The 14,257-nt window shown below is 39.5% G+C and overlaps 1 protein-coding gene across 5 annotated transcripts in view; it reads right to left on the reverse strand.

Moving 5' to 3' along the window:
* The window catches only part of LOC128263009 (protein outspread), a 121,651-nt gene that overhangs the window by 35,248 nt on the left and 72,146 nt on the right, over window positions 1-14,257 (reverse strand). For 3 of the 5 annotated variants that reach the window (XM_052997639.1, XM_052997638.1, XM_052997643.1), the window contains 2 exons: window positions 6,938-6,958; window positions 2,850-2,930 (listed from right to left, as the gene is read on the reverse strand). In XM_052997639.1, the coding sequence (XP_052853599.1) occupies window positions 2,850-2,930; window positions 6,938-6,958 (102 nt within the window). The remainder of the gene's footprint in view (window positions 1-2,849; window positions 2,931-6,937; window positions 6,959-14,257) is intronic. The other 2 variants (XM_052997642.1, XM_052997640.1) reach the window with 1 other exon arrangement.

Raw genomic sequence — 14,257 nt, forward strand, 5'->3', positions numbered from 1 at the left:
GGCCAACAGACCCAAAACAAAATGCTATCCAAATGGCGCTCAAACAAAAAAGTGCCAATGCAAAGAGCCGAGACAATAAGAAATTGGTTGCACCTGCAGCGGTTGCGGGGATTTGTCAGAAGTGGGGGAAGTTGTAATCTTGGCCATAGCACATAGCACAGAGCACAGAGCACGTAATTGCCCCACTGGGGGTACATAATGGCGGCAGGAAAGGGAGCAGGCATTATTGCAGCAGCAGTTAGCAGCGGTTCTTTGTGGGTAACCCAAAGCCCAGAGCTGAGGATTTGCCGAAGGCCAGGAAAGGGGTTCCACTTGATGACTGCTCAACTAAGATAAAGAACTGATGGGCGATGGCAGATATTTTCCGACAAGACGGGAAAGTAAAGCCACCGATACATGGACCCAAGTGAAATGGAAATTGAGTGGGGAATTAGCATACCGGGAACATTTTAGTAGGGGAAATTAAGTTACTTTTTATTACTTGCTGAATATAATTGGGGTCTAGAAGGCAGTTGCTTAATTTCAATACGAAAACTATTATATATATTTGACTGTAGGTCCTTTTTAAAGCTTAACATGCTGAGCTGGGCTTCAGCATAAAAAATTAATTGTTCAAAATTTGACTCTAATGTTAAACCAGGAAATTCCATGTAAGGAATCTGATTTATGAATTATGAAATGATATCATTTGTACATACAAGAGGATTGTATTCTTGAACATAAAAGATGTGTATTCAAGCGTTGCCCAAACGTGTTCAATTTTAAATTTAATTAGCATGTTTATTAATATTCGGTAACATTGGGTTATATTCTTTGGATTATCGATCTAGGAGAAGTATAACCTAACATACATCCAAAACAAAAAATCAAGTCCATATTGTAGACAGCCTTAATCTTTTTTTTTAACAAAACTTAAGCTCAAAAGTGATTAAATTTCAAGAAATTTAACCAATTTAAATAATAAACAAATAATGTTTATACATTTTCTTCATCAATCCAATTAATTTTGCACATTCGCCGAAAGAAAGTCACCACGGAATACTGTGGCTAGTTGCTTAAATTTATTTCCTTCCCATTGCCGCTCCAGCACCACAATTAGCCCCGCCCTCGATTCAAGACACTTGATGACTGCCTGCCCCGCTCGTTGGATCTGAGTGCTTTTTCAGTACAAAACAGCTTACAACATCCGGTTAGTGGCTTGCGATTGCGACTGCGACTGCTTCTGCACAAATGTTAATTAAATACCTGTCCATCTATTAAAAAACATACGTAAATTTATGTTGTTAACAAGGAAGTGCGCTCTGCGCATGCGCACACTTTTATTATTATCATCAGCATCGCTGTCGTTGCCGGAGTTTGTCGGCTGAATTGGCCGTCGCTCAGCACAAATCAGAGGCAGTGTGGCCAGCATTTGGCCATTTCTACCTGTCCGCCCGATCTTTGCAACTTCCAGCTTCCAGCTTCCAACTTCCTCTATCCCCCTGCCACACATCCAAATACTGGCTGTAACTGTTTGCAGCCATTTGCATATGTCGCCGAACGTTTGCGTTGCGGTTTTAACGATGCGCTGCTGTCGCCACGTCGCTACGTCATTCGCTAATTGGTCGAGATACAAATCGCCACGAGAGAGTGAAGTGACGACGTCGAAGCCTCCAGTCCAAGTTCCAAGTCCCAGATCCCCAGGAAGAGGATGAGGATGTGGAAGAGGCGTTGCAAGTATTGGCCATCAGCTGATGCAACTGCGGGTGCTGCTGGCGGTAGCTGCACTACAACAAATATCTCACTAACAACATTGACTATTTATTTATGATACATAAATATTTTATGTAACTAAACACAATATATTACTATCTTTGTAAAAGAATCACCTATAAACTTTAAAATTAATTTAAAAATAGTTAACACTCAGATCTTAACGAATATTACTTTGTGAAAAAATTCGAAGGAAAATAATAAGGTATTATCATTTAATGGATAAATTTAAATGGATTTTTTGAAGTGTATCAAGTGCCAAACTGTCATCATTACCTTGCTCTGCCCGTTACCCCGTGTCACCTTTCCCCTCGCCACCAAACAGCGGCACTTTCTTTGCCAACCGTCCAAAAACAAATCGGTGGCTGTGCGTCGCCTCTGTTCCGCCAGCTGCTGTCAAATATTTGCTCAAGTGTTTCTGCTTTTCACACCACCCCGCCGAAGCCACCGAGTCGCCACCCATGGCCACCCCACCCCACCCCCTCCCATCTTAACCCACCACTCCCCCCTGGGTGGACACGGCTGGCAATTTGCTTTATGGGATTTACTTGTAGTGGGGATAGGCGGTTTGGCATTTTTGGGAAAGTGGACATCGGAAATTTGGTTAGCCTTAATGCATTCAAGGTGTGATTTTTTCTTTTCGTTTGCCCCCAAATGAACTGGTTCTCCAAGTGTGGAACTCTTGGGATGAGGATCTCTCTAAACAGTCAGTTTATTTGAGAGCTGTGAAGATGAGGTGCTAAACTTGTAGCGGTCATTAAGTTCACCAGATATGGATCTTGGCTGATTTTCTTAAACTAGTTTCAAATGGTTTAGGTATTATACTAAACAAAATGAAAACACCTGTGATCAAGACAAGTATACGTATATTCTTGAAAGGAACAATAGGAATTTAGCTATCTGGTTGGTTTTTTTTTTATTTTCTTCCACCTAATTTACATCTTGCTTATGGTCAAAAATTGATTTATTAAATACAACCTGCTGCGATTGATTTGCAAATCCCAACAAAACCCCACTTTTTTAATGAAAATGAATCACTTTACTATTTTGAAAGATATCTTAACTATAGCCATATAAACATTATCAATAGAACTCACCTTTGTTCTGTACAATGGATTGCTAAAGTCCCAATCCGGCGCCACAAATAGATATCCGCATTTGGAGACCTTTCGCGATGCCTAAAAAATGTCGAAAGAGATATATTAATATTTATGTTCAATAAAAGTGTCGCATAAGACTAATATATACATATTAATGCTGATTGGTTACGGAATATAAATTACATAATTTTGGGCTGGAAAGTCTAGTAAATTGTGAAAATATTTTTAAGCTATTTGATAACAAATGTTCAACAAATAACCAAAAATATTTAATCTTAATTAGCAAAGCAAATTTATTCGGAAATATTATTGGCAAAAAATAAACGAATAAGAAAATGAACGCAGTTATCATATCTCGCTTATCTTTCAACCGGAAAAAAAAAACTATTTTAAATGTGTTTTAATTAAAAAAGTGCCAAATTTTCATAGCTCCTCTTTTGTGTTTGGCTTTAACGCTGTCTGCTTATCAGCAACTTGTTGAGTGTGTGTGGCGCACGTGTTACCTTAACTATACCGCAACCAGATATCTACACACATATATAGTTTTTGCCCAAACTATTCGTCTAAGCCATGACTAATGTTAATGACGTGCGCCAATTTAACTGTCTGCGTGGTATTTTTGCCTTTTATTTTTTGTTGGGGGGTTAAAGCAAATAAAATAAATTACAAGTAGAAACGACTACAAAACCCAGACCACTTGGTGGGGTGGGTGGGCTAAGGGGGTCTTGGCCTTTGCACACCTCTAGTCTAGCACAGGCGAACAATAAGCGACAATTGGGCCGCATTTAAAGTGGATTTCGGTCGTTAGTCGCGCCCGCCATTAAGCTGCTGTCGGTCTCTTGTTTTGGATTGTTTTGGTCTGCTTTGGGTGGGTGTATCTGTATATATTTCTTTTCGATTTGACAAAGCTGCAAACGAGATTGCCAAGTGGGGAATAGCACAATGCCTTCTGCAATTGAACCCAACTGAACTGGCATTTAATTTGAGACAGCTCCCGCGGTGGCCTAAGGTCGTCAATCAGCTACTAATTAACGAAAGTGAGATATTTCTTACAATGAGAGCAAAAATATTATGTGCAAATTTATATATTTATATAAATAAAATGTTGATTTTACTAATTAACTATAGGAAATATTAAATAGATGGTTTTTAATAAATAGAACAGAAAAAACAAGGAAATATTCCTTAAAACACCATTTAATTTAGTCAAGCAAACGGAATAATGAATGAAAAACAATATTTTCAAATTAAATAATAATAATAATAAATAATTAAATAATGTAATTACCTTTATTTCAGTTATTACTTTTATTAATAGAATAAAATTTAGTTGTACCAGTAATAATAAATATAACTAATTATAAAAGTAAAACGATTTAAAAGTAAACAAAAATTATTTTATATTGAATATTATATATTTGATTTTTTACAAAATTTAATTATTTAATCAAGCTTTACTTCAGTACTTACTGAACAAAAGATAATAAAAACTAAATTAAAATTGCCCGAAAATGTTGTCAACTTTTTTGTAATATCGATATTAATTTATCAAAAAGCTGTGTAAATTGTACTGCCACATTTCATTAATTTCAAATGGACCACGAATTAAGTCACCTTTTGCAAGTGACCAAACAACCTCAAATAGTGCATGGTATCCCGATTTTTGACTCGATCCCGACCGACCCCGATCATGTTTTGTAAGCTGACACCATAAAATGTTTACAAAACAATAAAATAACAAAAACGAAAACGAAAATCAAATCCCAAAAACGAAATGTGTAATACGGTAGTGCCCGGCCACTCACTCGCCTCCAAAACTATCCAGCAACTTAACAAAGTGGGCCGAAAAAAAGAGGTAAACCCTCCCACTCCTCTTCCACGGAGGTCTAATCGAGCTACTCTATATACATTTTTTTCTTTTTGGGGTCTCCGGCTGTCTGGTTTGCAATTACGCTGGCTAATTTTATTTATCTGGCTTGTGATTTTCTTATTTTTGTTGCATTTTATGATATTCTCTGTGGTTGCTGCTGTTGTTGTCCGTGGTGGGTCGTTTAAATGCGCCATTAACATTGATTTATGTGAAAAGTCGCACGTTTGTATTCAAATAGCTAGGGGAGAGAGAATGAGTGAGAGACTTGCAACAGTTGCAACAGTAGCAGCAATTGCAATTGCACTCGCAGTTGCAGTTGCAGTTGCAGTTTGCAGTTTTCAGCTGCTGTCAGGCTTTCATCAGGTTAAGTCAGTCGACACGTTTTCCACATAAATTTCAATGGGTCCGAGAAGTTAAGTGACAGAAATAGGTTCAGCTTTAGTGGGTAGCACCTTCTAACGACCCGTTTTTCGATCGGGGGCTCACACGATCACCAAATTGCGATCTACTTTTGTCACATTACGGCCACCGCTAAACTGCGCAACGTGTGGCGACTCCAATGGCGTAGAGGGGTACCAGTTCCAGAGTACCGTTGGCTACTCCTACCGAGCTCCTAATACGCGACCACGTAGCCCAAACTCCACTGGCACAGCCACTGCCACTGGCACCGGTAGACATTCAAACATAAATTATCAATGCCAGCCTGGTCGCTGTTTTGGTTGTTTGCAAAATTAAAAAAAACTTATACGTATAGAACAGGCGGGTAAATGGAAAAAAGATCGTGACTAAATGAGTCACAATTGTCTTCCAAATTGTGCGAACTGTTTTTCAATTTTGGTGTTCCAGAGAAGAACTGATCAAATTAAAAAAAAATTGAATCTGCTTATATGGATGTAAATTTACCCTCAGTAAACGTTTCTTTTAAATTAGCTAGTAGCTGTGGGAAAAATGTTGTTCGCATAAGGTCAATCATGCAGTAAGATTAAGATTGCAAGTTCGACTCTAAGCAGTGTTGTATGCCCATCAAATTAAGCTTTTTAATTTAAAAAATAACAATACAAGTTTAAAGAATGAATGCTAAAGTAAAATAAAATTCATATGGGAATGAATGACACATACTTAAATTAGTCTGTGGTTTATTTTTTATTAATGGGTAGTTTTTATATACTTTTTATTTGTTGCGCTTGGTGTTTTTCCAGCTATATTTTTTTTTTCAAAATTGCATAATTCAGGAGCCAACTTTAAAGCCTTAACCCAAGCCAACTTCTGATTTAGGGTATTTCAAATTAAATTCAAGCCAACTTCTGTTTTAGGGTATTTCAAATCAAATCCAAGCCACATGCTGAATATTTATGCATCGCGCATGTCGTTGCTGACACACAAATGGGAGATTTTTAAACGAAACTGGGCGTTCTGCGGGGATTACGGGGTCTTTTGGGGCTGCGCGTGCAGAATTTTGAGTGAGCCGCTGGGAGGATGGGCGTGGCAACGCCCCCAGGCACTGGCTAATGAAGCAAAGTGCGCCGTGCAAATGTGGACCAACCCAGACAAAAGCCCAACTGATTGATCGCGCCGAGTGAGTAACTCAGCCACAAATGCGAATGCTAATGACAAATCAAAAGGTTGTGACTGCTATTGGGAACTGAGTATGAAGCTGGCTCCAAGGTAATGAACCGTTTTTGGGGCAAAGAGTTCCCAAATTTTATCAAAAACCATTTCCGATCGAATGGTTTTGTCAACTTAAAAAAGTCTAATGTGTTGTATCTCCTAAGATTACATATTAAATACAAATATTATTAATCTCTATCAATTATTCAATACTAAAACTACAACATAATCATTGTACATAAAGTCTGTACGAAATCTCAAGTGAAATGGATGTGGATATAAAAAAATCAAAGAGTGATTTTAAGTATTCAAAACGAAACGAACAACAAGACAGCCAAAAAAGTCTGCATAAAATTTTAAATAAAATGGTTTTGTGAGTAATTTAAATTGAAGATAATGTCAATATTCAAAGCTGAAAAAAACAACAAAAATTTTAATTGAGAATTAAAACCTAAGCTACTTTTGAGAGTACGACATAATACAGAAAACACTCGCTATGAAGTCATGCAAGCACAATTATGTATGACAGACACAGGTAACGAATCTAGAGGCGATCGGTGGGATCTTAGCTCATACTTATCCGCAATATATGCAGTCTTATACTTACTGGTTCAGCCAGACTCGACGACTATTGCGCAAGCGTGCAAGATTCGAATAGAGAATGCATTCGGTTAGTTAGTGAATTAAATAGTTATAGGCAAAGTCATAAAAAGAGAGAGGGGGTTGATGAACGAAAGAACGAAATGACTCAATTAGCAGCGGGGAAGATGTCTCGGATGCGCTGCCAGATGCATTTTGACATTTAGCCACATTCGAGATGACATTCAAGACGCTCGAGATGATGATGATGCCGAGCCCCAACTTACCCCAGATGCAGCAGCAGCAGCCAAATGAATTTAAATTGCATGAGACCGACTTGTTTTCGATTTAATTTGATAAGAAACCCGGGGCGAGACGGGTCGTGGCTGTCGCAGTCGCGGTCGCATACTTATGACTGTGAAATGTCAAATCAAAAGTCACGTTTTTCACTCACTGCCGAGCGCGCTGATTTATTGGCAGCGGCCGGGGCTATTAACTATTAGCTGAATCGTACCGCTGCCGGCCATAAATCGGCTTTAAGCTCAAGCTCCACTTGCGGAGTTGTGGAAAATTTCACTTTTGCTGCCGCTGCGGCTAATAAGCCAAAAACCGATTGACAAATAAACAATTTGTGGCATCCCCTCCACATATCACGTATGAGCGCACACTCTCGGAACTATCTATCTATATATATATATACCGCGTTTAGTTAGTGAGCCGCACGCACACGTGGATCATGTCCACCAATTCCAAATCCAAGTCCAAGTCAAAGTCAAGTCAAGTCAAGTCAAGTCAAGTCCCAAACAAACCCGCTCCGGCTTCGAGTTGGAGTGGAAAGTTGTTTGCAACTTCAATCTCTTGGATCTCGTCGAATCTCTTGGGCTTTTAACTCAATTTCAGCCTGCTTTAGCTGCGACTTCAGCGCTAGCTCTGTTTGTTTATTTATTTTTGTTTATTTATACATGTGTATTTTCAATCTTGCCATTGCAGTTGTTGTTTCGCTTTGAGTTTCTAAGTTGCGGCTTAATAGGCAAGCCGCAACAACAACCATTGGACCAACATCCTCAACCGCAGCGACAACAACCCCAGAAACAACAACAACAACAACAGCAACATCAACCGACTAAATCATCATTAGCCACCACATCCATCCAGTTTGTACAAAGATGGGAACAGGTTTCTGACCAACTACTTGCTTTTGAACAATTTTTCGTTTCTGATCACTAATTTCTGCAAAAATGATAAAATAGTTTTCTTAATTTTATTTCCAATTCAATTTAGCCAGTAAAGTCAAATATAATGGTTATAACATGCGCACATTACAAACTCATCATCAATAAAAATTACATGATTGATATTCTTTAGTTATAACATTTTCATTATTATTTTGTATTTATTGCTGAATAGGAATGTCGCCTTTCAAAGATTGTGGAATTTCAATGAACTCTCGGGGAATCTCAATCACTTCCTCAGAACTCCAACCAATATGCTAATTTTAATTCAATGAATTCCATTGAACAAAATGTGGTGACAAAAAATAAAATAAATGTCAAAGCCGCTAAATAAGCCACAAAGCTAAAAGTTTCCCAATTTAAAAGCGATTCTTCTGAAATCGAAACCATTACGACATTTTCGGAATTTCTTGTGCATAATGCGTTTTTGTATGGGACACGAAAATTACAGGCCATCAATTCTTATAATTGAACCATCAAATTGTAAAGTGGATGAAGTCCGGCGAAGTCTGCGCCTTTGTCATAAAGTCCTACCTTCAGTAAGTGGGCCAACGATCGAGAAAAGCAAGATTGAGTGAGACAATTGGAATTACTTGACTGGCCATCAATGAATGAAAAGCATTTTTACCAGAAACATTTTTTTTCCGGTTATAAATCGTATCAATCAATCGATGGGGAGGTATCGGAGGAGCATAATTAATGTGTGAGAACAACTTTCTTTGCTGACCATGAATCGAAGCGCCTCACTGGTTTTGGAAACCGACTCCGGTTGAAATAAAAATGAAAGTGGCCCTCGATTTGTTGGCCAAAAGGGCCGTTGCCGATCTTAGGCGCGATTAAGCCAATGACGGCTAATCTCTGCTCATTCATAAGTATAAGTATACGCCTTACCCACCACGCATGGAAGCGTCTCCGACATAAAATATGATTAATAAGTTTCGCACGCTTATTAAGTCCCCCAGACCCCGATCAAAAGGAAAGAGATATAAAGCTGGCAGAAGAAAGTGGCTTGCGATCGGCCAACACACAGGTTGATTGACTTGAAGAGGGTAGGGACAAGGGTCAATGCCATCAGCATTTTTACATACACATTTTTTGTGGTAAGCTTTAATAGTGCAAAAAAAATAATAAGTTTAAACTGGTCTGGTAATGTTAATCGAATTTCCTCAAAATATAAACATATTTTAATTGAAAGTACATAGTTTTGATAATTTTAATTTAAAAAATAAAATGGTGGATTGCCTCTAGTTTGTCTATTTGCAATATATATTTACCTATTAAGAGTTACGGTACCAAATGCCAAAACAACTTTGACAACTTATTCAAGGGTATGGAAAATCGAAAGTACAAAAGAAATCGAAAGCGAAACTGCGCAACACAAACGAAACTTGAACAGAAACACAGAGACGAACATCAAGTGCAACAAACCGATGAACCGTCGACCAGAGCGGGGGCATCTCCCCCGGGCGAAGGGGGGTCGCAGTGGCGTGGCGTGCAGAGGGGCAGAGGGGCGTGAGTGGCAAGTGCATGGCACGGCATGGCATGAAAATATGGTGTGCTATGGCACTGGGTAGCAAGTGTGACTGACCAGCAGCTGAGAGGCAACTGCAGTTGGAAATGAAAGCGAATGTCGTCGTTGCAGCGATTGTGTGTTTGGTGCACCGAAAAAAAAACATGTAATTTCCAAAATTGTCGTTTGCACTTTATAAGAAATAAACAGAATACTGTGTACTGTGAAAAAACACTATTTAAAAAATAGTAAAAAAAATTCAAAATATATATTATTTTTTACCCGAGATTCTGATTAGGGGAGCTTACACATTAAAACGTTTAACCCACTTATTCTTCTTCCAAATGAATTTATCGGCTGATAACATTTTTTCAGTATCTGCATGTTGCAATTTCGTTCTTTAAAATTTGGCATATCGGACCCATGTGTCGACCCATTTCCACATAGTTTTTTTTCAGTGTATTCGCTTGATCATCGCCTGCGGTGCGCGGTCGCGCTTCAAGCTCCATTTACGAAAAAAAGCGAATCGAAGCGAGGGCCAAGAGAGATACAGCCATCGAATGGTGGGGCCATCAAGGGGCAGACAGTATGTCTGTTTGTTTGTCCGGTCGTCGGCCGGTCCGGTCCGGTCCGATCGGATCCGATCCGATCCGGAACCGCTGGCAGCGATCGAATCCGATTCGAGGCGAGTCAACGTATGCGCCAACATCCGACCAGTTCTGCATTGCATGCCAAGAATTTCGCCTGCATCGCCCATCTACTCGTAGAGTGGGAAAGTTTCGGGCCACAACTTTGTGGCTGTTGTCCCATCGGCGGCATGAGAGTTATTAACATAACATAATATTGACTTGGATGGGCCGAGCCCATTGTGTAATATTTAAGAAAAGCAAAAAAAAAAGTATTGAAAATTTCGGTTTCTTCCACCTCTCTTTCTTTTCCCCAGTTTCACTTTCGTTGGCCGCTGTGGGAAGTGCATTTTGAGCCGCATGCTGAGTGGGAATGGAATCGAATCGGATGAGATCACCTGCATGGGTGACATCGTTTAGGCCCGGTAATTAGTCACCATTATATGGTGCGGAGAAAGGGAGAGCGTGAAGGGCCCAACAAAAAAGGTTTGTTTAAGAAGGTAGGATGCTGATGATTTTATGAAATCATGTTTGTTTAATATGAATAATAATAGAAACCACATTCGATTTAAATTAAATAATTTCTTTCTTTTTTATAAGCCATATAGTAACATATGCTAGTTATAATTAACGTGCTTTTTTATTTGCATTAATCCATTGCTTTCATTTCTTTTCAAACATTTGTTGTAGATCCTAAAATATATGTGTAGGCACCCTTCAGATCTCATTGTAATCAATCCAATTGCGATTTCCGTTGATTTTCACATTATTGCAACCTCAATAAAAACTCCGACCGCAAAATCAAATTACAAAGCCATAAGGCAGCAATTAAAGCCAAGATTACAATTGCTCAAAAAGAAACCTCGGCTAGACCAAACTAATTAAAACTCGGCGGGTAACTCGTAAAAGCCAAACCAAACAAGTCATAAAGAAGTAAATTAAATAAATGAAATAAAAATCTAGTCATCCAGGCGGCGGCCACACACAAAGGCGGAAAACGCAATCCTTTTTTTGGTTTTTGATGCAGACAACAGTCTGAGAAATTACAATAGAAAAACTGTCAGAAATTGATTTCCAAATGGGAAAACAACGCACTGGCACGGGCAGCCACACAACCAAAAAAAATCTCAAAACAATAGTTTAAAGCCAACATTTCACTTTCAATGGACGAGGGCAGAGGTGAAGAAGGGCAGGGCGAGGAGGCTTTTATTGGTAGCTTCATCATCTTTCGCATCTGGAGAGACTTCTGCGTGGATGTGGATGTGGATGGGGATGCTGCTTTGGTTGCCTCTTCATTTGAAAGCTCGGCATTTGAAATCGACGTCCGATGGTGGAAAATCGTGCACATGAATTTCAGTAAGTAAAAGTAAAAATCACCTTCAACGTTTTTGGCTTCTTGTGCGCCGCATATGTTTGCATTTGATTGTGTTTCTTTTTTGTTGTACGAGTACGAGTACGATTTTTTATTTTATTTTTATTGCCGCACATGAGTTTGCAAGTTGCCGGGACTCAACTCAACTCGACTCCGTTCCGACTTTTGGGCGATAGACATCGCACATACACTCGCTCGCACAGGTCGTGTCTGGCGACTTCATGTTGGCAATTCGACTGAGGGACGGCCAGGCGGACAGACGGACACACGGGCTGACGGTATTACAATTCATTTAGAAATGCATTTAAAAATACATAAAATACTCTGACTGTGGCAGCGACTATGGCATCGGCATCGGCGGGGAAAAGTGGACTGGGGCACCGACAAATGAAAATGAAAGCGAAAAGAATGCGAAAATGAAATGGAAAGTTTTCGCCAAGTGTTTGCGGTGTAATCATTGCCATAGTATGCATCATATGTGCAGGAAAACTGGTAAGACTTGCTCCTGAAAGACTTTTGGGCTTTCAGTTTATTTAAAAAAAGGCTGACTTTTACATTTGCACAACATTTAAACTTAATAAATTAAGTTTGGTTATCAATGCAAAGACTTCTACCAAGATCAATAAATGCCAAACAAAATTGAATAAAAATAAAACAGATCCACTAAACTCAGCAAGTTTCAAAATCTTAAATAACAAATCGTTTAACTACGACCCAAAGCTATTTTATCTCACACCAACTCACCGACTCGACAGATTTCCCAATTTTTCAAAATATATGCAATTACATGCAATTGCAATGTGGCCAGCTTATTTAGTTATGCACAGGACAATCAAGATTTCCCCCATCACTTGCCGCTGGTTACATTACCAATCAACAGCAATCATCGTTATTTATGAGAGTTGCACAACGATGATCTGTAAGAAAAAATGGAAAAGAGCCAAAACCCAAAATAAAGGGGGACCAGGACCACCTGGATTGATTGTTTTTAGGCATCCGAAATTAATCATCTGTCCGATTTTAAGGAAAGGACGCGATGAAGGGCACACCGAAAGAAGGGGGGGCTGACAGATGACCAACAGCAAATGATTCGTTGTCGTGCCCTTGTGTGTCAAATTCATCATTAAATGTCAACGCTTCGGGGGACCTCATGCGAAACTCTCGCCAAACTAAAAAACCAAACCGATCCAAGATCGAACTGCGGGGGAAAATCGGAGAAGGTGCAGCCAAAAAGGTTAACAACTCGATGCCAATTGAGTAACTTAACAAGGAGAGCCACAGGGCGCTTAAACGGACCAAAACAAAGGCGGAAAACTTGACAGGGCTAGGAAAATAGTATGAGCTCGACTGGCGGTTACCCAGTAAGACAAAAACTTCCAAAAACTAAACTTCAAAAGTAACTTTAATTTAAATATCAATATTTTATTATATTTAAAGAGTTATACTGCAGGCTTCGAAAAAATACATCCCAATCAATTAATTCCCTCACACATACTTACTAAAATTAAATATAGAAAATTCAAATATTTGCTGGACATTGACAAACCTGAAATTTAGGGTTGAAGGCAAATGGTTTTCCCATGGTTTCACCCGATTTTCTGGTATTACATGTAATATGGTTCACCTGCGATCCATTAAGCCCTCGACTGTTCCCCTAACCTTGACAACAATATTACGCTTCCTTGAGCTGTAGATATACTCCTATAAATATACATATGTTTATAATAAAGGCCCATAACAAGGCGTCTTGCAACGCGAGAAAACTTGCAGCAGGAGGAAAAAAACGAAATAATTGCGCGACTGCATAAATTTTCGCAGGCCAAAAGACGGCCGGACAGACCGACACACAGCTACTTTCGTTTTTAATTTAAAAAAAAAATAACAAAACGAGAAAAAAAAAGTACGTAGTACTGAAGGAGGAAAAGCGCTTTGCTTTGCGGTTGTGTGTATGGGTATGGGTATGCAAGAGATCGTTGATCGTCGATCGCCGTCAAATGGCAACGAACCTTCGACAGACCGCAGTCAAGTTTTGCCTTTGCACATAAATTTTGTTTGGCCATTGATGGCGAGGTGGATGGCTGAGGAAACCGAGGAAACTGAGGAAAGCCGGGAAAAAGGCTGAGGAAAAGTAGGGGGAAAAAGGGGCAGTCTGTGGAAGCCCAGGGTACGTACTGCCGATGAAGATCGATGATTGTCATCGTCAGCGGCTGCTTTGCCGCTCGTTGCCGCCGCTGCTGTTGACACTAAGTGAAAGTGAACTTGATGGGGCCACGTCATGATCGCCGTCATTCATGATCGAGTCCGTTTGATCTTAGGTTTCCTTTCGGGCCGCAGCTCTGCATTTTCCCCCAATCGTCCAATTAGAAATGTTTGACATTTAACATTGTTCCGGGATACGCAAAATGTGGCACCACCACAAAACACACCAATCGCAATTCGCAACTGGGCGGCTTAGATGAAAACCAATGCTTTTTTTTCGCAATTTGAATGGAATTTTCGCTGCATTTGCCAAATGTGTGTGTTTGTGTATGGGGCCATGTCCATTGCCAGCAATTTGCGTTCGATTTTGGCCAAGAAAAAAAGGTGAAAAGTGAAATATGACAAGGAG

This window comes from Drosophila gunungcola, unplaced genomic scaffold (genome assembly GCF_025200985.1).
Source record: "Drosophila gunungcola strain Sukarami unplaced genomic scaffold, Dgunungcola_SK_2 000001F, whole genome shotgun sequence".
NCBI lineage: Eukaryota > Metazoa > Arthropoda > Insecta > Diptera > Drosophilidae > Drosophila > Drosophila gunungcola.